General features: G+C 36.8%; 1 protein-coding gene across 1 annotated transcript; it reads right to left on the bottom strand.

Moving 5' to 3' along the window:
- Positions 1-24293, bottom strand: DYNC1LI2 (dynein, cytoplasmic 1, light intermediate chain 2). Its single transcript, XM_010006236.1, has 13 exons — positions 24235-24293; positions 23707-23780; positions 23174-23290; positions 16946-17176; positions 10367-10530; positions 9934-10027; positions 9250-9385; positions 8806-8917; positions 7716-7775; positions 6930-6971; positions 6388-6505; positions 5286-5402; positions 1-778 (listed from the first exon to the last, which is right to left on the bottom strand). Exons 1-13 carry the CDS (start codon positions 24291-24293, stop codon positions 672-674), a joined length of 1431 nt encoding a protein of 476 aa, XP_010004538.1. The 3' UTR covers positions 1-671.
- Between the last annotated feature and the right edge of the window lie 79 nt (positions 24294-24372).

The following is a 24372-nucleotide window of genomic DNA, read 5'->3' as shown; positions in this document are numbered from 1 at the left end:
AAACTAAAAGAAGATTTATAGTAAGAATAAATTCCCATAATGCTTAGTGTTTGGCCTGGAATTATCCAATGTAAAGTAGCCTTTTTAAAACAGTGACTATTTACCCTATGTGAAACACAGGATTAAACAACATTGCTCCTCTCCAGTCAATCCAACATTCTAGTTTCTCACTGTCCCAAACTTGTTTCCCCTTTTAGGGCTCCATTCCCCACCTAGGCTTCTCTCACCTAATTAATGCTCTGTTACACCACCACCACCTTTCCAAGAATACAACGCATTTCCAAACATACAAGTAGCCAATTCCAGTAACTCTGAAAGAGGATTTCATTAATCTTTCTTGCCTCGTGTGCAGTCAGTAGTAGGTTTTTCATAAGAATTCTCCATTTTGCTTCTCTGTGTTCTTCACAACAGGAAATGCAGCTGCACCTGCTTACCTCCAAAACCAAAAGAATTGCCCTATATAAACTCTAAATGGTTATCTTATACAGAGGGATTTTATATGCAAACTTCCTGAATGTGCACTTTTTACTGGGACAAGGCAATGACGTAGTAAGCTCATTTCCCCTGCCCCAAGAAAAACTGATAGCATCTGCCATAGCAGAAAATTCCTGGTCTTATCAGATCAATATACATAGTTATTTGGTCATTTACATAGGCATTTTTATGCATTATCAAGCTTCATTCTCTGTTGGAGGAGAGTTTGTTGTTACCATAGAGTCTGTCTTGCGAGTCATCCTATCCAATTCCTCTTGAACATTTGTCAAAACTGTCTTTTGTCCTAAAAAAAAGGGAAAAAAAAGGACCAAGTTAAAGCAATCTAATTTAAACAAAATTTTCTAACCGATGAGTATTTGTAAAATCACTTTTATATGTTTTTATATGATTTCTCACTTTTTTGCCACCTGTCCAATAACACAGGGTTGGACACACTGCAAGGTAATGTCTGTGTAAAGGCTGATAAATACTAAGGTTTGATTCAATTTAAAGGGATGAAATACTAATGATACAGCAGAATAAAGCACAAAAATATGTGATATATTTTATTGCAACTAATATTTTAAAAACAAGCACATTTAGTAAAATTTTCTATAACAATCAACTGAACACAATTCTATTAGAATTACTGAGAGCAAGGACTTTATTTAAACTCAGATTTCAACTGCAAGTTTTCCAAGGTATGTAAGAAACCTGTTCAAAAAATCACATTGTTTGGTCACATTTATACTTGTTGCATTTTAATATTAAATAACTAAGAGGAAGAACTCTTTTTTGTCTGCAGACATTTCCCTTAAAAAAAGGGGACATGAACTGCATATTCATGTAATATCTCAGAGCAGTCAATTCAAAGAACTTCTTCAATTGGAAACAGACACACTGAGGTATTTCATGGAAATATCCTACATTTTCATATTAGACTCAAAACTTTTAAATAATTCTCTAACTGAACCATCAGTTTAATTCATTCTGAAAATTATAAACCCACAGACAAATTAATTGCTAAAATTAGAACAATATATTCTAATGCTTAGAGCATACAAGCAATAAAGATTAAAAAAACTGTATTTTTAGGCAAAAAGTAGATTATATAACCATGTACAGCTTCCTTACATAGCCAAAGAATTTAACAAGCATATGTTTTCCAGCTCAAATGTGTGTGAAATATTAGGTGGATTTTTTCCAGGCTACATGCTGAAAACATTAAGAAGGCAAGATTTGACTGTTAGAGATTTAAGTGTTCTTTTCCAAAGTACAGACATAACCAAGTTAAAAGGCTACCTTCAACCACTATACAGGTTTTAGATTTAAGCAGTAGTTGTAAGCCACAGTACTCTTAGTAGTATCAACTGAAAGCATGAATATTCCAACAAAATTTAAAAATTAGTGTATTAACTGTAATATAATTTACAGTACAAAACACTTAACATGTAGACTAATGGTACTTCAGAGTTAAAAAAACCTAAATAGTAAAACAATAAAAAACACAAAATTATTGCTCAAACAAAAGCAGGTTTAAACAAAAATTGTGGCTTTTTTTTTTCTTTTTTAATGCTAGATGAACTGGATCCTTAAACTTCCAAAACAATACCAAGCAGCTGTCTCCTGCAAGCACCTCGTGCTGAACAGCAAAAACATTGCCAAGCTGTTCAATGATATGTAGGTTTACATACTCCCCTTTACCACCACCATAGGTAAGCACCTTTCAATGGAGAAAAAAATACAGGGAGTTGTTTTCGCAAGAAAATAAAAATTTTCCCCTTTGTTATAAATGGATACTTGCTTTCAGTTTCCCTAGAAAAATACTGTCAAGGACAGTGATGGGCTATACAATTATAGGTACTGTCTTTTCTAAGTTAAAGTGAGAGCAGAAAACTCTATTTCCTTTATCTATTGCACAAGAATAGAAGGGTGAAAGCAAACCTTAGAATGCACAAAAATCTTCTTGTTAATATAAATAAAAAAACTTTTCAATTCTACAAGTCCATACAAAGAAAATTAATCCACCATAGAAACCACCAATTCAAGTTATTTGAAATATCATGGTCTACACATGGAAGATGGACAGTCCAGAAACATAAAGGTAAATAAGATGGGTAAGGAATTACACAGCATGAAAAACAGAAATGACATTGCAGCATCTGCCCGGTTGAGAGAGTTCTCTCAACTAAGTGCTAATGTAGCAGAAACCAACACATCAACTACACTGACCAGCATGTTGAGATCCACAATGTTTCCCTCATTCTGTGACAGAATCTCAACATTTCAACCACAGAATATTCATAGCTGTGGGAGGAACAGATGGTCTCTTAAAAGTGACATATTTTAGTGTCAACCTTTTGAAAACTTAGAGCTCCCTTAACAGTTCATATTAGACACTTAAAATACCTACAATGATCATGTTAGCACATTTACTTGGACAGAGGATGTTGCCACAAACAAGACTTTCTCCAAGATATTCTCCTCATCTCTTCCAGGAAAGAACAAGTAATCTTTTCTGTTAAAACCAGCACCAGCTACCTTATAAGCTCAACAAGAACTTTTCGGATATGTTAGGAGCCCTTACCTTCTCAGGAAAGTTTAATCTTAGATTGGTTGAATATAGGATGTGAGCACATCAGCTGACAAGGAACAGGCATATTCTCTTGCAACTGAAAGTCGATTATTCTGTTCAGAAAGTCCGGGAATGGGTGCAAGCTGCCACCCTGATGCAGCCAAGAAAAGCCAGAGGCAATCTTGAGATCACTCAGGAGAAGTACTTCCACCAAAGAAGAGAGAACTGTTGTACCAGGCATTGCAGTGAGATATATCTGGAGTGCTGCATACAATTCTGATGACTTACGTTCAAGAAAAGGTAAGCCAATGATGAGAATTAATTAAGAAGAAACTAGTAAAGAAAACAGAGCTCAACCTCTAACAGAAGGCCAGAAGAGAACTTGTCTAATTTAGTTTAATGAGACAAGAAAGTTAAGGGTATATGACTGTTTTCTCTAGATGTTTCAGGAGAGAAATAATGTATTAAATTAGAAGTTAATGCTGACAGAAGAAAAAAAAAAAAAGGTACATATACCCATTTGTTATCTTTGAAAACTCCTGAGAGGCACATGATGTTTTAGAAGACTGAAAGAGGAAGCAGTAAAGCCCACTACAGACTAGTTAGTTTTTACCGTAGTATTTTTCTCTGAAATTGTAATTATGTTTTAGGTGGTCACTAGCAAGCCTACCAGCACATCAACACTCATCTGTTACCAACAAGTTGTGTCAAGCCAACCAAATTTCTTTCTATGATAGGACAACAGGTTCTGTGGAGAAGGGAGAAGTGGTCGGTGTCACATCTCACATAACCTTCACGTAAACAAACTACAAGAAAACCAGTCTTGATACTTCAGAAAAATGAACGTATTGTAATTTATTAAATTACCCATTAGTTATCCATAGTACTGGTCAACATTTTTATTGGGCAATCTACCCTCTCCAACTGTTTAAGATACCAGATATGTAGGCAAGCATGCTTGAAGGGCCAACAGAAGATTTTGAAAGGCTGGACTGGAGGGAAAAAGATATTGATAAAAAAATATTCAAGGGGTGCCTCATAACAGAATGGAAAACAATCATGAAGAAAATGTACAATCTTTTTAAATACTAAGTTAACTTGAAACGGACTAGAAAACCTCCTCCTAGGAGGCATAAATGACATCAAACTGGTTGTATTGTTACAACAAATCCTGATCAGTATCATACAGATGAAAAAAATCTAGCATCCAGCTGAGATGTCTAAACAGAAGCACAATATACAACCCAGATTAAGTAACCTCTGCTTAGGGCAGACAGAGCCTTTTCTGATCTATTGCACCCATTTCTGAGCAGCAAAAGAAACAGGTCACAGTCCAAAGAAGAACAGGAAGAATTATCAGAGCCATGAAAACACAACCTGTGAGGAAAGGCCAACAGATGTGCATTCTTGTAGTCCAGATAAAAGTCCCTGGCAAACGGATAATAGCTTTTGAATATGCAAAAAACTGTGGAAATACAAAGTGGCTACACTGATCTCTGTCTCCACTCACACAAGACAGACAATACTGGGATTAAGAAACACTGGTCATACCAACAAAAAAAATAACTAAGAAATTAAGAACTGGAATAGACTTCCCAGAGGGATGACATTACATCTTTTATTTCAGCATCTGTTTGCTTTTTAACCACTAGCCAGGAATTCCCTGATTCTGCTTTAGATAAAGAGCATGGATAAAAATAACCCCCTAAAATTATTTCTAGTCCTATTTCTACAAAAAGTTGATTTGACATAATTCATTTTGCTTAAGTTAAAAAACAAACAAACAAGCAAAAAACTTTTGCAAAGGTACCAATTATTCTGATGGGTTTCTTATATTTAAACCTGAACTCCAGAGGTATTTCAGTAGTCTGACTGGAAATCGCAGTCCAAACCAAATTAACTCAATTGCCTTCAGACAACAATAAGTGTCAAGAAAGGAAGCAATTCTAAAGTAAAAATACAAACTATTTTCTGAATATGATTAAGACTTTAGTGTTATTTGTATCCCAGCAGTATAACTCCATGCAGAGAATCAAGTTACAACAGGCTTAATAGAAGCTCTAGAGTTGTGAAGTTGCAGTAGTTCAGTTCCTTTGTCTAAAGACAGCACGTTTTGGCACTGTCATCTGTGAAGGTCTGTCACTTTACCAAACAGTTTAAAAGACACATGCAGTTAAGACCAATGTTGGCCAAATAAAATATTAAAAATATGCAAAACAGCCTGCAATAACAATACCTGATTTCTTGGCTGTACTTTGCACTCCTCCAGCACCAGGACTCCCAGGAGAGCCAGTCTTTTTGCTCAACAGACTGTTAAAGAAGCTAGCCAGGACACCTTCACTTGCAGCATTATCTACATAAAAAAAACAAATATGGGTGTGTGTATATTCAAATTTGTATTTCTCAGAGTAGTTATTGCCGGTAAATGACAGAACTTGTTTTTAATATACATACATAACTAACATAAAGGAAATTAACCTCAAATATGAGAGTCCTCACTCCATTTGAGAACATTAGTCCTCAGCATTCTTTGACAAATTCAGAGATTACTGCTCTTCTGAATGGGGAAGGGGATCACAAAATTTTCATCTAAATATTTATATCCTGATTGTTCTTTTTTTCTAAACGTAGAAGCCAAGAAACAAAGTATTAAGTATAGATGTGCAATTCAGAGATTTGGAAGTCTATGAACAAAAAGCATAAATGTTTTAGTGCAGTCTTTCATGCCTCACTACTCTTCATAAATCAGAACTCTGATATACAGCAATGAGACAGGACAGAAAACTCCATGAGTATTTTTTCCACTGTGAGTTAGGGCACCATCCTGCATACTAAAAACAACACTGGCCTGACCAACTTACTTAATGCACACAGAGGAAAGAAACCACACTACATCTTAGGGCAGAGGGAGGGGAAAGGGTAGAATTTCCAAGTTACTTCATCTAGAGAGGGTTTAGTAGAACAAACTTCATTGTGAATTCCAGGATAAGTTATATGAAGTATAAAACTGTATGTACCTTTAAGCAGTCCCCACTCTAGTAATCCAACTGATGCATAACGTATTTAGGCAATGTAAGGAAATAATATATTTTAAACTCTGACTGCTTGACACTAACAGAACTCTATTTCACATCATATAAATGACAAGGAAAACAAAAAAATCAAACAAACAAAACAAAAAAACCCCAGACCCTGAAACTATGTCATAAATTTATTCCTGCTACTAAACCAACTATACCATTAGTGAATTAATTCCAGAATCTTTCTACAGAAAAGGTGGTTGTTTTTTTCAGGGAAAATAACACATGATAAAAAAAATGCAAAATGTTTACTCATACTTTTAATATTTGGATCTGGTTTCTTAACTGATGTTATTGGTGAGGCACTGGGCACATTGGTGGGACCAGCTCTGCCTTGAGTTCTTGGGGATCCTGCAGGGCCTCTTGCAGGAGATTCCTTGAAAAAAGTCCAAATCACACATATCAGAGAACTTAAATGGATCAGTTGTATAAGGCAAGTGTAAGATCACATACATATTTTTAAAACCTTTATATTAGCACTGTAGCTGGGAGAAACCAAAAAACTAAACACCACCAAATATTTTGGGCATGTGCCTCCACTAAAAGAAAGGATGAATCACTGCAGGAAATTTTCAGTTCAATAATCATCAGATATTTCTGTGCTTCCACAGTGAATACGAATTAAGCAATTTATAAGAAACATTTTAACTTATTGTCATCCTTTTATTATCTACTTTCTGCAGCTTGATGAGATTATGTATTTTAGATTTACAACTACAAAATTAACTTTCACAGGTTAGAATCATTCCCTCTTCCCTAGAAGGAAATAGAATACCTACTGTTCTCTTGGATCTACTTACTGATGCTCTTGTAGGCGTTGCTGGCTGTTTGGCAAGGAATGACTGCAAAAGCAATGTATTAAGAATATTAAATATATTTCAAAAAATATAAAATAATAAAATACAGTGAAGCTGACAAACCTCTGATTTACCACTATGTAATCTGATAATTTTTCTATTCTAATTACAGGCTTCCTTTTTGATATTTATATACTCCCAGACTTTACCACTAGAGGACAAGAGTTAAAACGAGTGAATAAGCTTCAGTCCTTTGTCTCACACAGCCGTTCCAGAACTATAAGCCACAACCATAGACATCCAAGGCTGTAACCTCTATGATATTTATCACCAACTACACAGAAAAGTATTACTAGCTGTGGTGGTTTTTTTTAATAAATCAGTAAAGAAAATAACAAGATACACCATAGCCAAATTTGACACCTTATAGACTTTCAAGCCTCTGGCTGTAAGAAAACTGCAACACTAAGATGCTTTGTTTTAAAAGTATTTATGTTTTACAGATATGTATACGTTGTGAAATTTCAAATAATATTCTTGTTCTTCTGCTTTGAAATGTAAATTATTTATCTTCTCAACATATATTTCTTTCCACTTGCCAAGAAAAGTGGTGATGTTTTCTACTTGTATTTGTTTAAAAAATCCACACAATTACACCTGAATTCGCAAAGCTGAAAAGTGGCTCTCTAGTGATATAAATGAGGAATGAAAAACTGCAGGCAGTAGCAACAGAGAGCACAAAGTGAAATCTTATTTAGTAATGACTTACTTTCATTCTTCCATTCTTACCTGCTGCTTCATAAGAAATACTTGTTCATCTTCTGCTGCCAGCTCTTTATCATGGACTAACTGTTGAACAAAATATTTAGTTACTAGAAGTAAAATCTGAAGTTACTATAATTGTTTTCATGATCAAAGAGGAAGAAAAAGAGGCATATATTTAACACTATTCCTTGTTTGAAAAAATAAACAAAACCACAATAAACTTCCACATTTCAAAGAGCAGTCAAATTTAAAAAGTTGTCATTCAAAAAAATATAAAATTGTAAGTGAATGGAGTAGACTAGCACTGATGCCAGCCTGTGGATATTCTCCCAGAAACAACCTTCTCATCAGCACCTCCTCAGACCTGAGGATACCTTCTCCGTAAGCCCGCCCCCAACCCCACAGCCCAGAAGAAGCATTACTCTAGTTGTTACCAGTCATAACACCACTAGCAGGCAATGATTGTCCTAGAGGTGCCAAGAGTTACAAACCTCAGGATCAGACCTTTCCTTTACATGAAAGCTTCACGGGCTTGAGTTGGAGCCATTAGGCATGTAAGAAAGCTCTAAAACCTTACAGATCTGCATACAGTTTCATTTCCAATTTCCCATAGAATCTATTTTACACAGATCCTATTCCTGTGTGCCTATACTCACAGAAGTAGCAATATACAGAACTCACATGGATTATTTACTGCTCTTGCCATACATGAAGAAATCTGTCATCAGTAATATTAGAACAATAGCTGTATCCTATCTTCTTTTACAAGGTTTGCCTTTACATGGTAACCTCAACGCCACTTGTGTATGTAAATTGCTGAAGTCCTACAACAGCATCCTCCATTTTCAAAAACTGTTTTTGTCCCATATCTGCCAAAAGGCCCATATGAAATGGTTCTTTTTAGACTGCCTTTCATTCACTAAGGTGAATATGATTTCTGTATTTACTGACAGTATTTTTAAAAAATGGAAAATGAAAGCCTGATGTTTCATACATTTGGATTTTTAAAAACTTAAATTTATATTTGGAATTATTCAATATTAAGTTTTTAGTAGCCATTTAAGCAAATTGCACTTATTTTTCAGGGGGCAGGGAAGGGTTTACCCCTCTTTACCTTTCGTACAGAAGGTTTTACAATGAAGTCCTCATATGCATCTTCTGGTTTCACTGTTGTGAAGTTTTCATGTAAAATAGCAATTTTCTTCTCATTGTCCCAACCAGCAGGTCTATAAAAAGAAGGAAAGCTTGGCCTTCTCACTGACAAAAAAGCATTTACCCAGAGACCACCTATTTACCACCCTCTACCCGAATAAGGCAATTTTATTATAGGTCAGTCCTAATTCTCAGCCAAATTCCAAAGATACTAAAAAGCTGGAATGGCATACTCTGAGCCAAGTAACCCAAGTAATATGCAATAAGTTTTGAGGTTTTTTTAATTCAGGGTTTCAGAACACTGAATGACACAAACCACTCAAGTTATTTTTATGGCTATGTTATATGAAGTGTATTGCTTAACAGAAAATAATCGGAAATCATGCTGCGTATACAACTGACTTACATAAAAACTGCATCCTTTTCTACCACTAAGGCAGGCGTGGTAAACTGAAACCCATATGTTTTATGTACAATGTACTTATACAACAGATCAAGGTTCTTTTCCTCCTTAACTGATGTATAAATCAAGGCAGCCCCATCTGATTATTTATTTAAGGAAAAATACATAAGATATAGCTTTTAAATGATAGTAAGTATTTCAAAACAGGAGCTAACGGACAAATATATACTAGACGTAATTTTGAGAAGTATTTCAAGGCAAAAGCTATAGCCATTTAGTATTCAGGGAGAGGAGGAGAGTATAACACAAGAGAGCTCATTATCATTTTCTTTGATATATACGAAAGTAACCTGCCCTCCCAGGCACTTAACTGTGAAAAAACTTAAGAGATGGCTGAGACCTCAAGCTTACATGGAAATTGCAAGTTCTGAGGGCAAGACTGAGAAAAAACACCTCACAAAACGTAAAGGAACAAAGACTCTAAACTCATGCACAAATTAAGAACTATAAAAAGTTGTATATTATCTCTTGACTTTTACAAAACAACAAATGCTACAAAGTAAATAACTAAATATTGAGCAATCTCGAAGAGCAATTTCTCAGATCAACTTGAAGCGCCATCCAACACTACAATGTATTTTCTTGAGTCCACATTACAGCAAACCTCTTCAGTGCAGGAAAGGATACACTGTAAGCAGAATCTACGAATGTGTGACTGAATGAAGTCAAAGTGTTCTTCTCTGTAATCATGCTCCTTCTCTAATACACTCACTGCATCACACTGGAAGAAAGGGAGAAAAACAAACCCAGAAAACCAAGCCACTTAATACCAGCATATCATAAAGTATCTTCCTTAATATTAAACACACAACACGTTTAGTTTGAGCCTCTATTTTTAAAATGCCATCAATAAATCAAAAGATACAGTAATTAACATAAAATTGATAAGGTTATTACCTTTCTACAAAATTAAAAATTGACACCAATGGCAGAAGCTTACTTTAAAAAACAACTTGCTACTATTAATCCAGAATTCATTTTACATTACTGTATAAAGCATGCCATCTAAAAGAAAAGTAATTAAACTCTTCCATAGTAGCCAACATAACTAGAAACTCACTTTTGTACAAACTACCAGCACAGGAATACCAAGGTTGTGAGTCAGCACATTTTCTCCAAGTGGCAAAGAAACATGTTCATCCTCTTGGCCAGAAGGACCTCTTCTTTGTGGTGATCCTTGGTAGCCTTCTTCAGGTTCTACATACTCTTGAAACTCCTTTATAACTATTAAGAGAAAGATCTTCTTAAGATACAAAAAAATTAACTGATTCCCTTAAAATTATATCTATGACTAACTAGAAATCTTAACCCTTTTTTCTTTACTTTTATAATGAGGCACTACATGAAAGCAGAACACAAGCTTAAACCTTGTTACCTCTTCAAACACAATTCTCCTCCACCAATAAAATGTACAGCAAGCTAAACCAAGTGCAATTTGGAATCATTGCAAATAATCAAAACTAGATGCAAGAGCTATAATATGCAGAAATGCACATTCCTCAACTGAATGTGTTTCATTAGAGGGCAGCTAACAACAGAAAACATAAATGTAGTTGCCTATACTTGGTGCAATTTGTACCTAGTTTGGAAGAATGCATGGTGAAAATGGAAATGGACATGCAGAACAGGAAGCTGAAACAGCCACTCTTCCTTATAAACTACTACTCATTTTAAGTTTCTATTACTCTACATTTCTCTTGCAGGCATCCAATGCTATAAAATACAGACTAAGGACTTCTCAATGTTATAAGGAGAGACTCAAGTTACATTCTGGAAAACTATAATGGAGTCCAGATGAAACTAAATGGTATGTTTTCAGCTTTTTAATTTTATGGCAACGATGATTATCCCAATATTTAATACTATCAAATACTGAAGTGCCTAGGAAATATAATAGTATTAACACCATTTTGGAAGTGCACTGTGACCCCATGCATGCTTTATCAAAACTGGGCTGCAACTTAAAGATTTTAAGTCTTTTTTCAGGATGAAAACCACAGACCAGATAAATCTGCCTATGGGATGTGTATGCTCCCAGGCACAGCACTTCCCAAGGGTCCAGGGCTCTCCCTCGTATGACAATCTCACCTGAAGCCTCTTCCTTGCTTAGCCATGAGGATCCCTCAGGAAAGAGGTAAACAAAATGCTTTTATTTGCTCCCTTTAAAGCCTCTATTTTAGAAACAGTGGGAGCAGGCTGACTGTACATACAGTAAGGAAAACTCCTGGAAAAGGCTCCCAATCTCCAGCAGTCACAAAGACTGCGTTGCTCAGCACATTCATGTGACAGAAGGAACTGCAGCTATACTACAGGCCACCTGATACTTCTGAGGTTTAGGAAGTGGTAAACCCTCAGAAAAGTTTATAATACAAATCTGGCAAAATTAGGTCACTACTTTTTCCATATAGGAACCATGCCTGCAATAGAATGGTCATGTGGAAGAACGAATCAGAAAAACACGTTGATTCAAAGCTGCACAATCTGGAATAGAAAATTATGTAATTCTTGTGGAAAACAAATTAACCCCAGTGCACAGAAAAGCTTAGAAATACATTAAATATAGATCATAAGACTTCCAATCAACAACTCATTATATTACAAGGTCCAAGGAAAAAAAAAAAAAATAGGATGCAGTTGCTTTTAAACTTGGGGACACAGTGCCTTCTGGTGGAGAAGAAACAGCAACGCTTTCAAAGAGATGTTTTCCTCTAGTACCGTTTCATATTCAGCAACTGCAAATCAACATTCCATTACACATTCTGCACATTAAATATGTTTCCTGACTACCTCACAGAAAGCAAATTTGTTCCAGTGCATTTAAGTAGAAAAGGGTTTTTATAAAGGACTTATTTCATTACTCAGACTCTTCCTAGCTCAGGATAGAAAAAAACCCCAAAGCTATCAAAGTGTTTTACAGCAGTATAAACAATACCATTTACATCCACAACAATCATTCAGATGTAAAAGAGTATTTCACAATACTGTCCTCAATTTACTACAGCATTATAATCAGACAATATTAATTTCCTAGGTCATATCAGATCAGAAAAATGGTTTTTTAACCAAGTTTTCTATTAGTATAAATCCCCCCAAATTTGGACAAGAAAAGCCTCTCTTGTAAACAGTAGGATTCTGACAACATGACACAAATAATTTTTCCAGGTACCCTAAGAATTTTAGTAATATAAACAATAGGAAACGCAACTTCAGCAATCTGATGGTACATCCTCACCAATTTTTGCTGAATGAGAATGAGGACCATAATCCTACAGAGCTGAGATTCCCAACTCTCCTCCTCCCCAAGAGTAGGCAGCAACAACTCCATGCATCACACATCAACAACCAACAAGGCTGTAACTCACTCTGGTTTATCCATGCATGGAGGGAATAACAAACTTCACTGTGGAGATGAACTGTTGTGGATTGTTAATACAGCACATGGCCTGGCACTAATCCCTGCCTAGAGACTGAGGAACACTACAGAAAGCACTTGGCTTCAGTTCCCAGGGGTGTCTGCTGAAGGAGTAACTGCTGGAGTTAAAAGAAGGCAAAAGCAACACTAGGAATCACTAACTACTGGATCTTGAACACAGACGCACTTGTTTCAGAACTGAGGTGCTTTAAGTCCTTGTTAGTGATAGCCTCTTGAACACTTTCTGAAGACTCTGATTCAACTCTCATTCCCATTCAAAATTTAGTCTTGTTAATCCAAGAAAACCTGTATCACAAGCGCTGTCAGACTGGCCTCTGATGAACAAAATGCACTCTAAGCAGCTAATAAAAAAGCTCACTTGGCTTAAAGTGTTGCTTTGTCACACAGCAATTTAATGCTTTTTCCTTACCTCCCACGCTTGAGGATTTTTCAGATGAAAAATTGTTTCTCTGCTTTCCTGTTTTAAATGCATCATCTTACCTATATTTATATCAAAGTAATATTCCCCTACTTTTCCACACTCCAGTATCTATTTCTCACTTGATCTCCCCTCTCAAACTTTTAATGGACATGAAGTTCATCATGGACTCAAACAGCTTGTGTAAGTCTTCTTTTTCCTTTTTTCTCATTAGCTATGAATATTTTCTCCTTCACAAATTTCATAATAAGGAACATCATTTCATATGGTATGGGAAATAACCCTTATCTTTATTAAGAAGTATGGGAAAATTACTTTAATTTTTTTTGAACAGGAAATACAGGTAAGATGATGTACTTAAAACAGGAAATCAGAAAAACAACTGTTCATCTGAAAAATCTGTAATACTCTGCTACCTGTCAATAAGGTTAAGGATTAGGAATGGACTATTACATTTCAAAAACTATCACCAGATAATGATAAGACATGAAAAAAAAAACACCAAAAAACACCTCTGCTACAGTGTGCTGACTTATCTGCCAAACTTTTGGCTTATCTAGGCAAAAAGCCCTTTATTTAGACTTTTGCATTTAACACAGCAAATAAATGCAAGTGTCCAGTTATCTGTTTTGCCTTCATGTTACTTCTTATTTATACAAGGTAATGAAAGCTAACTATATCAAGAAAAGATGTATGATTCATGTCACAGGAACAACTGACTGGAAGTACCACCAAGAAAGCAATTCACAATTACTCTTAGATTTAAGTGTTCCAGGAACAATAAGATCCTCAGTCTTGGAACAGCAATAAGAAAATGGAAAACAAACAGTATTTAACTAGACCGATCACAAAAGCACTGAACAGCAAAACAAGAAAAACAAAACTTTTTTCTGAGACAGTCATTCCTTCTTTACTCTCTATTACGTTTCACAATCAATTAATGCAGTTTTTGCTTTTTTGAGCACTGTCTTTACTGATCATAAATTTTAGTCTTGTGAAAAGAATTCCTAGACAAAAGACATCTGGGTAAACTCCTTTTATCTTTCAGCTTAAGAATACTTTCAGGTGTATGTCAGACAAAAAAGAAACAAACAAAAAAGGCAGAGAACCTGAAAGTAATTCAGCTTGAATAGGATATCATTTTCAGAAGTAAGATTCCTGACAGCCATCTTTGCTGTCATGAACTGGGAGGCAAAATTTAGATCTTCCCTGAAATTATTACTCAAATATGTGATTCAAACAATGGTTTATGGTAACTGAACTGACATTATTTATCTCAATCGACACCAGGCAAGCTCTTAGCAAGCAAGGGATTTCCAGAGCAGCTCAGTGACGGAGTGAGTGCAAACAATGTTCTTGGCATACTCTGAATAACTCAATTTCTTTCAAGGCAAGACAGTTGCTTCTGTACGTGTCCTGCCTCCCATTCTGTAAGCTCTTTAACACAAAAGAAAAGCTTCTCATAAACCAGATGGAGCCTAGGTCATCCACCTAGTAGAGCCAGGAGTTGGTATCTCAAATAGCAAACACAAGACAAAAGGCTGGGTGGAGAAAGGTCACTAAAACACTGAAAGTAAAGACAAGGAGTCCAAAGTTTAATTCCACTGAGAATGGTGAGCTAACAAAAAGATTTCTGCAAACTGGTAATAATATCTTAGTAAGAGAGAGAGAACAACCTAACATCACTTGGAATGGATGCTAATGGGATAATCCTAGAAAATCTGTCCCCAGGGTCAACAAAAAGTGGTTACTGGTACTGAGTTGACAAGTTAGGAACAGCACTGTGGACATTCCGCTTGGTTCACATGCCTCAGCTTGTATCAAGAAGGAAAAGTAAGTGAACACAGTTCTGCAAACTGAAGTCAAGCAACACATCCATGTGGCATTACACTGCAGTTGGGCTTTACTGGAATTAATTTAGCACATCTCTTTGCTCTGCACCCTGCTTCTATGTTTTGACTGCCTGCTCTGCATATGTGCTTTATTACCCCAGTGTTTTCATACCTGGGCTATTGCAACAGTGATTCTCTGTTTCTAAGTGGCAGCTTATCTCAGTAAGCATAGGCAGAAAACTTTGCTGGTGTAGTTTTTTTGAAGGACTGTAGTCATAAGACTGTCTTCAGGCTCTGTACTGTCTAACCAGTTACATTAATATAGCCACAGTTAGGAAATTTATTTTAGCACAATTTGCTGTTTAGAGAATTACAAGCTATGGTGGCCAAAGTTTTGAGCAGAGATCTGGTCGTAGGGACAATCTGCAAGAATTCAGAAGGCAGTATCTGAGATGACACAAGCGGCCTACAGAACACCTGAAAAAAGGAGCAAGATGCAAGTTTGTGGGTGGAGAAACGAAGGCCCCTGTTTTACCTGCACGCTGATATTGGACCCCAGTTCACCGCTCAGCCACAGGATGGCAGCAGAGCTGTGCAAGCGTGTGAATTAGGCAACTCAACTTTTCCCTCGGCTCTATTAAAACACAAGAGAAACTAGGAATTTCTACAATACTTCAATTTAGAAATCTCTAAGATAACACAAAGATAAAGCTTTGCCACAGCTGTAACTGGCTCCCCCATACAGCACAGAAAACACTTCTCTTTTCAAAGGTAAAGTGCACAAACTCCACATTTATTTGCCAGAAAATCTGGTGCATCTCAGAAAAGTTCAAATTGAGCTAGCTGCTGTATTTTGAGACTAGAACTGACTTCCCATCTCCCACATAAAAGAAAAAAAAAAGAATGCTTTTCCCTTAAAAATTGTCAGGGTTTTTTTGTTTTTTTAAAATATAACCTGCTGATCAAACCCAGGTGAATTCAACCATTAAGTTTAAATTCTAGACAGTGTGCTACAGGCACAAGCCTTTTGGGAAAGCACTATTTAACATTTAGAAAGAATATCAGCTATACAAATACATCTTAAAGACTAAACAGATGACACTACTCCCTAAGTGCATCTAAGGAAGCCACTGGGCAGTATTTGAAAGGTTTAAACACTCCAGTACAGCTAGTCAACAGTTCTGAACAAAAGCACCCAGAAAGGATCAGTCTCAATTTATACCTCAGCTGAACAGGAATTTATGTTGCTAAAGACTTTTCCAGTGAAAGAATTTATTTTGCAGTAATTAAATATGAAAACAGAAAAAACTCTCAAGAAACATTCAAAACTATTTTAAGAAAGAAAGAAAGAAGCTGCAGGAAACAAAACTGCAGTGATGACTGCTTGCCAGATTCTTTCCTGCTATAGATATGCCAGGAAAGAAAGTTAATTTATACAACATTCCTTAAGTCACAGGATAGGAATGCCTGTAACAAAACACAATTAGACAGACCAGGATCAGTTGAGGCTTGTGAAAAACAAGGACAGAGAGACCTATTAGAAGAGAAAAACATTATGGGAATGGGACCTGGCTTAGATACGATATGGAAGCAAACAGCTCAGTTACTGAATGTTGTCACTATTTTTAAAAATGTTATTCTGCATGGCGTTGGTTTTTTTAATTGGTCTTTCTAAAAATCAGATTATCAAAATCTCATTATTACAAGAGATTTAGACCACTACCTGACCTGATGCTTTGTTAGCAAAACTGAAGTTATTTTGGTACCTAACAGTGTCTATCTGAATTGGAGTTGTAATCACAGCTTCAAAGTAATTCTTATCCAACCCATTCTCAAAATACTAATCTAAATAAAATTATCATCACAAAATAAAGCTGCAAGAACTTGTTTGGGTTTTGTTTGTTCACTTTTTTTAAAAAAAAAAGGACAAGAATGCATGGATGCACAAAGACTTACACTTCTGTTCCATGTCTCTCATCTCTTCTGGAGGAATTTTCATCTTATCAATATGTTCTTGCAAGACACTGGCCCATTTCTGTAAAGACTCCATAACAGTCCAAGGTCTAGACATATCTGCAACAAAGACTACAATGGTGTCTTGCAGGGATTGTGCAGAAACTGCAAACTTCAATAGGCCTTTATGGTATAAGTCTCCATCCAGAATCCAAACGTTACAGCGAGTATGATCTGAAAGGAAAAAGCACAGTTTTAACTCAACAGATGCCATTTTGTTGTTTCACTAGTCTGTAAATAGATGACGATATTAAGGGTTAAATGAAAAACCAAAGCCCAACTACCATATCTTGTCTGTTTTTAAAAGGACAGATGCATGCGTAGATCTACATTATGTGGTACATGCTTCAATTAACAGGATTTTTTTCTTGGTTCAGAATATTTTCATTTTTTAAAAAATAATTTGTTTTTTTGGCTTTTACTAAGAACAGCTGACACAACATCTTTTAATACTGAACAGCATTCCTGAAATATGTATATTCCAAGTAAAACCAGAATACATGTGACAAAGAAGGTGATAATAGCCGAGTCCAGCAGGGATGCCTTAGGTGTCCCTCAGACATGTAAGCTGGTTTAACATCTCACAACAGAAATAAGCTGCAAACAAGATAAAAACAATAAGCAGCTTAGGTTTCTAGCACAGGAATAGGAGGAGAAAACACACAGGATAAATCTCCAACCTACCAAACTTTAAATTTGTACTACCTGCTCTTAATTCACTCTGACTTAAATTGGCTCCTACTTCCAGGCTCCTTACAGAAAGAGTAGTGGACAATTTGGTATTTTAGTTTTGCATTTCTCCCCCCATGGTGTTTTGATAACAACTGGGTATTTTTTGTTGTAATGCAAGGCAGGGAAGTGGGAAAAATCAGCTGGGACAGACTGATGGCATGGGAAGTTTTACCCCAAACATGAACTCTGGCAAGAATAGAAGAAACTGAAAATGGACCATCACACAGGAATGATGTATCAGGTACTCTGAACAATCAATTCTGCCCTAATTTTAAAAAAAAAAACAAACAAACAAAAAAAAAACCAAACACATTACCCTTGAAACTTCCTCCTGAAAAGGACCAAGTCCATTTGTTTCTGTTTTCTAGACTCTTCCTAGTATCTCTTTTGAAGTATTCACTATTCTACTACAACTGCCCAGAGGGACCAGTGGATCTCCAAGGGTATCACACATAAGATTCTGAAATACATGGATCAGGAAACCAACCACTGCAGAGCACAGATTTTCAAAACAGCTGTTGCGCTTCATAACTACTCTGCCTCACTATATTTCTCTACCCTGTGATCCAAATCTTGTAACTTCAAAAAATAAATCCAGTTGCTGCGAATATCGTAACTTAACTCTAGGTAAAAATCCACCAGGATCAAAAACACTGGCTCCAGAAAAAAAAAAACAACCAAACTTGACTGGGAAACTGGAAGTAGAAAAGAGCACAGAGATAGACAAACTACCCCTTTCTATCAGGTCTTGAATAAAACTACAGAACAGCCAAGTTACAGACAGATTACATCAAGATGCTATACATGGGCTCTCTTCATTTAGCATTTGTTATGCTCCTGCTTAGGCTGTCATAAAACGTTAAAACATCAGTCATTAAACAAACAAGACAGCAGTTACGTTTGTAACTTGAAGAACTGTGCCTCTCAGATCTCTCCTTTGCAGTAAACTGTTAGAATAATAGCTCTGTTTCTAAGAAATGCACCTTTACATATTCATCCACTGTTTCCTCCCCTCCCTTTCCTCTACTTCAGGAAACGGTCTCGCTGAGATCACACAGGTTTCTCACAGCACTGGATGTATGAATCTAAAACTGTAGGAAGACCTCTAAGGATGGAGAGAAACTTTGGTAAAAGTCTGGAAAAGCAGGAAGCAGGAAGGATGCTAGGACATAATGAGAACGCTTTTGAATATTCACTACTAGGCAACAGTAAATGAAACATTTATGCAAACAGTAAACGAAACATTTATGCAGGACTTCATTACCTCCTGCATTCCAGAAGCATCCTCTTGCATTTTCCCAAAAGCAGAAATCTACTAATGAAAACTCTGTTAACTTTCAACCAGTTAAAGCTTATTAATAATGCACAACTGTCTCCTCGAAGCAAATACAAATATTTTAGAAACCTAACTTTAAGTCTACCTACAGTCTGTGGAAGTTTACAACTCTCATCGGCACTTTCATAGATTCTGCAAGAGCTTTCATTGCAGAAAAGACTTTCACACCTTATCAAGTAACAAAAATTAATCAATATCCTAATTCACTGTTTTTAAGTCACTTTTTAAAGCCAATACCTAAAGGTTTTGTTTCCTAAACACCTTTGGTCCTACTTAAGGACTTAAGTTTCTGCTAAACATCTAGAATAGACAGGAACTTGAAGAGAGATGGAACTAGAATGCAGTTGGAACTATCAGTCAAATGAAATCAATCTGCTGGGAAGACTGGAAGCTTAGCACTCATAAAATATACTTTTAAAAAAACAACAAACACTGTACCAAAGTGAAAGGTTTTGCTCCTTTCTTATAGTAAAGAGGTATGGCTTGTGATTTATGATTGCTATAAATACAAAACACTTAAAAATACAGTACTGGTTGTTGACAATTTGGCAGTCTTGATTGGCAAATTCAACTTTGTCAGCACCGTATCAAGCTCCCAGTTAGTCATATGATGTGAATGTTAACTGGGCCTTTCAGAGTGGTTATGACATGACACACCAACACAAAGCAAACATTTACCAGATGCTAATGGAAAAGCAGGTGCTACTTACTAAAGACTATTAAAATAGCTGCTAAAACTACATTTCTGATCTGCTCAATATTTAATTATCTCTTTAACCATGAAAAAGATTTTCCCAGCTTTGATGAATTTTACTGCAGATGGCTGATTCTGTGAACTGCAATTACACCTCATGCATTTATTCAAAAAGTATCAGTGGTAATTAGATATGCCTTGTCCAAGCTGTGAAGCACAAAAGGGAAAAATAATTTTCAAGAGAAACTACTTCAAGGATATTGAAAAAAGACAGTTTTTGCCACTAGAAATCAGTGTACCAGCCGCACTTGGCTCAATCTGGAACAACCAGTTCAACTGGAATATGCATTTGATATGACTGAGGACACTCCAAACCTGAGGCAAAAATCCAAGACTACTTGATTTCATTACAAGAACACAACAACAGAATGGTTCTACTTCACTGTCACATTCGGCCCAGTCAGAACAACTGTATTACATTTGTAATCTGAGGCAGTTGAACTGAAAGCTCTCTATGGTGTTTATTATTGGCAGCTTAACTCATGCAGTATCACTACAAAACCCGTCAGCGTAGTTTGTCTCACTGCCTTGCTGTACATCCTCACTTGAACTCTGCCCCATGACTCTAAGAGACTCTGAAAGCTACTCTAGGAATACATACCCTTTAAGAAAATTAAACAGAGCCTCTCTCCTACCTCCTATGAATTAAGATACTCAGTTCTCAAAGCAAACTAGCCAGCATGGACACAGAACACCTGCTCACCACAACAAAAGGTAAAAAATTAAAACCAGCCATGCTCCCTGAGACATCCCACTAGCAGAGGTGTCTCGAGCTTAAGCTTCAAGGTCATTTAATATTCTGAGTGAACTTTACAGCCAGTGCTGTAAGTGCTTTCATCCAGATGAACTACAGTGTTATGTTCAGAGAAGCAAGTCATATGCTCCAGGGATATTGTACGTGGAGTTAATGATCTAGGAGGAACCTCCCTTAGGATTGCTTCTCAGGCATCCCTAAATCTCTTCCTGAACAAATGATTTAGTCTAAGCAGAACCTGACATAGTACCTAGGAAGGAGATTTTTCAGGTAGAGATTCAGTAGGGGACCTATTTTAAGTTATCCTAAGACCTATAGACGAAAATACTGCATGTTACCTTGAACAACTAACAACTAACAGAACTGAACCAGCTAATGACCAACCCAGCAGTGAGGTGTATCTTGCCATCCAAACTAGGTGTCAGCCACTACCAAGAAATCATTGATCTAATCTTTAGGGAAAAAGACAAAAGTAACTGTAAACTAAGATATGCACCTAGTAATCTAGAGTAACTCTGCTTCAAATGTAGGAGAAGTCAGATTCAAATATCCCTCAAGGAGGAAGGGTGTTGGGGGCTGGGGAAAGAATAAGAAGCAACACAGAAGATTTTCCTAAAGATTTCCAAGGGGAAGTGGGAGATAGATAATGACTCAGCACTATGACCAAAATATTTCTCCTGGACCAAATAAAGCATTCTGAAACGAAGAAGAAAAAGACAAAGAGAGCAAAGAAATCTCCTAGCACCCGGGAAAGCTGCTGAAAAGATCTTGTCACTCCACTACAGAGTTTTTTACCAGTGTCTATTTGACACACCTGGAAATTCTAGTGGTTTGCTGGTCTTGAATAAGTTGGGGTATAATACAAAGCACATACCCTCGAAAATGAGTACATGACAGTAAGCTCTTGAATTCCTATTTTCAGTTCCTTTGCAGCATCCAAGAATTGTGGGTCAACTATAAAGGCTTTGCTCCCAAATCTCTATCTGAGCCTACACACATCTCACAACTTGCAGAGTTTAAAGAAATAAACCCAAACCTGAGCTAGAGAAGGAAGACTTATCTTTGCCTGCTGGGAGGTCCTGACCCACTTTGCAATTTATTTTGCTTGCTGATGACATTAACGAGACAGAATAAGGCATGTATTATTAGATCCTAACACATCCATTAAAGGGATGCATGAGGACCTGAATTCTCCAGCTGAGTCCTGTAGTCAAAAAGGTCTCTTTTTTCCTGCCAGAGCTGCCTGACAGTGTTCTCCTAATCACCTCAAATACTTATCACTACTCAGGCATAGCCCCAAAATATTTCCAAAGTAGAGACATAGTTGAGGTCTGATAGACAGCAGCAGAAAAAATAGCACACCAGACATTTTTATAATACCATCTCTTTTGATGTTTCAAGAAGCCTGATGTCACAGGCTGTCTTGACACTCCTAAATGTAGAGATTTTTTATCCTTGAAGTATTTATGCAGTACTAAAGAAGACTGTGCATGGTGAAAAAGTACTTGCACCAAAAACCTCAGGAAGCCAAGAACAGCCCAGCACTTAAAATTACAGCACAAAAGATCTTTAGGAACTGCAAGATTAAGGTAGCCACTGAAGACACAGGCAATGTACTCATCCATTAATTGTGCCTACCTTCATATCTAAAGACAGTTTATTACCACACAAGCACAGGACCAATCTCCATAACAACCAGTCACATATGGTACTTAATCACTCATGCAAGCCTTCAGTACATTAACAAAGTACCATTATAGAATCTTCCAAGTTCATTTGTTTTTAGGAATATGGATGAACCACCCTCATTGCCTCCCTGTTCTGAACTGAAAACTCAGAAGGAAGTAATGAATAAGAAAACTGCCATTCCCCATTTCTGAAGAGAGAAACTAACACAAAGAGGTCCAGCACTTTGCTCAAAACATGACAAGCAGACACAGATTTAGGATCCAGGACAACTAATTCCCTCCTCATCTCTTCCTGTCCCTAGCCTTCTGAAAAAGTGTTCTGATAATGAGACCTGCTTTTACATGGGTTTCTTGTCATAATCCCCCTCCCATAGAGCAGAGAAGAGCAAACACCAACAGCAACAAAGAGAAAGACAAGGAGTAGAGAGACAAGCTCTAATGTGAGAAAAAGAAAAACAAATTCTGACTTTTAAGTTCTGTTCTTCACTCATTCAACTCCTAAGAAAACATGCCAGTTACAGTTAATCAAAATTCCATACAAAGCCATAGACAACAAAACACTAAAAACCCATGCCCAGAAATCCATACTGAGAACTAAATCCTCATGGATGTACCACTTACTTTCTATAGTTATCAAGTAGTCAAATGACAATGTATCTGCTCGTAAGCCAACATCAGCAAATGTATCTACCCTAAACGTAAATGGATCCAAAGAGCTGCTCAAGTGTCCTTTTTCCTCATGCACTTCACTTTTCAGAAATTGATATAGCTTCTAAAACATACAGAACAATGCTAGAACCACCTACTGGAACATAACTCAAAATCCACTGATGAAACCTCAGTTACAAAAAAAACCCACAACAGCTACTTAATTACAGTAAAGAGATTACATATAAAATGAACTTACCATCTCTGTCTTCATCGTGAATATTTAGATACAAGTATTCCAACCCTCTTCCTTTCTTTCCATGCTCTGCTCCCTGTATTTTAGCCATAAGTGTGGTTTTACCTGAACCATCATCACCTGCCAGTAATTTGGTACAGGAAAACAAGATACTTTCAGAATTAATTTTAACTTTGCAGAAAAGCTTCTTTAAAACACATTTCAGTAACCAGAAGTATCCTTGTACATTTTTGTACTGCATTTATTTGTTGTTTTCCTTCAAATATTCCAGCTAAATACAATAGCTTATACCATAGCAATAAGAATGAAACAATTGTTCTGTATTACATTCCATTTGTTCCAATACACATTACAAAACTAACAGTGCAAACCAAGAATAAAGTAAATCTACCAGCCTGAAGAGAATACAGTAAGATCATATTAAATAACATAATTTTAACAAACTGATGTGTCAGTTTATTCACGTAATCATTTTAAACACACTTTGTTTCTACAAAAAGAATCCAGCCACCCAAATGCTTGCATATGCTACTTACCAAAAACAAGGATATTCTTGCCCGAGGGCAGTTTAGATCTTGACCGGGTAGAAACTTCGCTGAGTATCGAGGACCTAGAAAAAAAGCACCATTCTTGTCAGAGTGACGTGCCCAAGGCCGCTCACACACACACAAACACAACCCACACATTGCCTATTTGACAGCACCGATGAGCTCAGCAGATCAGCACGGACCAATCCGGTCAGTTTTGTTCTATTTACAAACTAGACGTGATGTTACAGTTACAGATTTAAGCTCATTCTGAAAGACTAAAAGTATGCCAGCCTCTTGAAAAAAGCTTTTGATTTCTAAAACACTCGCAGCAATGTTTTCCTAAGTTTTTCTCCCTTTTCGTCACGTTACAGCAATACACTGCTTCTCAACTGATGACTAGCTCTTCCCACCGTTCATTACTGTCTTTTGTACACAATTTTTTTCTGCCGTTATTAGTATTTTTAAAGCGTTACTCAGCGATAAACGACGGGAAAACAAGCGGTGAGCCTCCCGGAGCTACCCGCAGAGCCAAACCTCTCGGGCCCCGCACACTCGCTCTCCTGCACCCCCTCAGCGAGGCTGCCCTTGTCCATGCGGTGCGGGGCTCCCCTCACGCACCCCGCCAGCTCCCGCAGAGCGGGCAGCTCCTCACGGAGCGCCGGGCGGGCCGCC

Source organism: Chaetura pelagica, unplaced genomic scaffold, assembly GCF_000747805.2.
Source record: "Chaetura pelagica isolate M959 unplaced genomic scaffold, ChaPel_1.0 scaffold139, whole genome shotgun sequence".
NCBI lineage: Eukaryota > Metazoa > Chordata > Aves > Apodiformes > Apodidae > Chaetura > Chaetura pelagica.
Note: the sequence above shows the minus strand (reverse complement) of the source record. Positions and strands in the feature narration are given on the sequence as shown.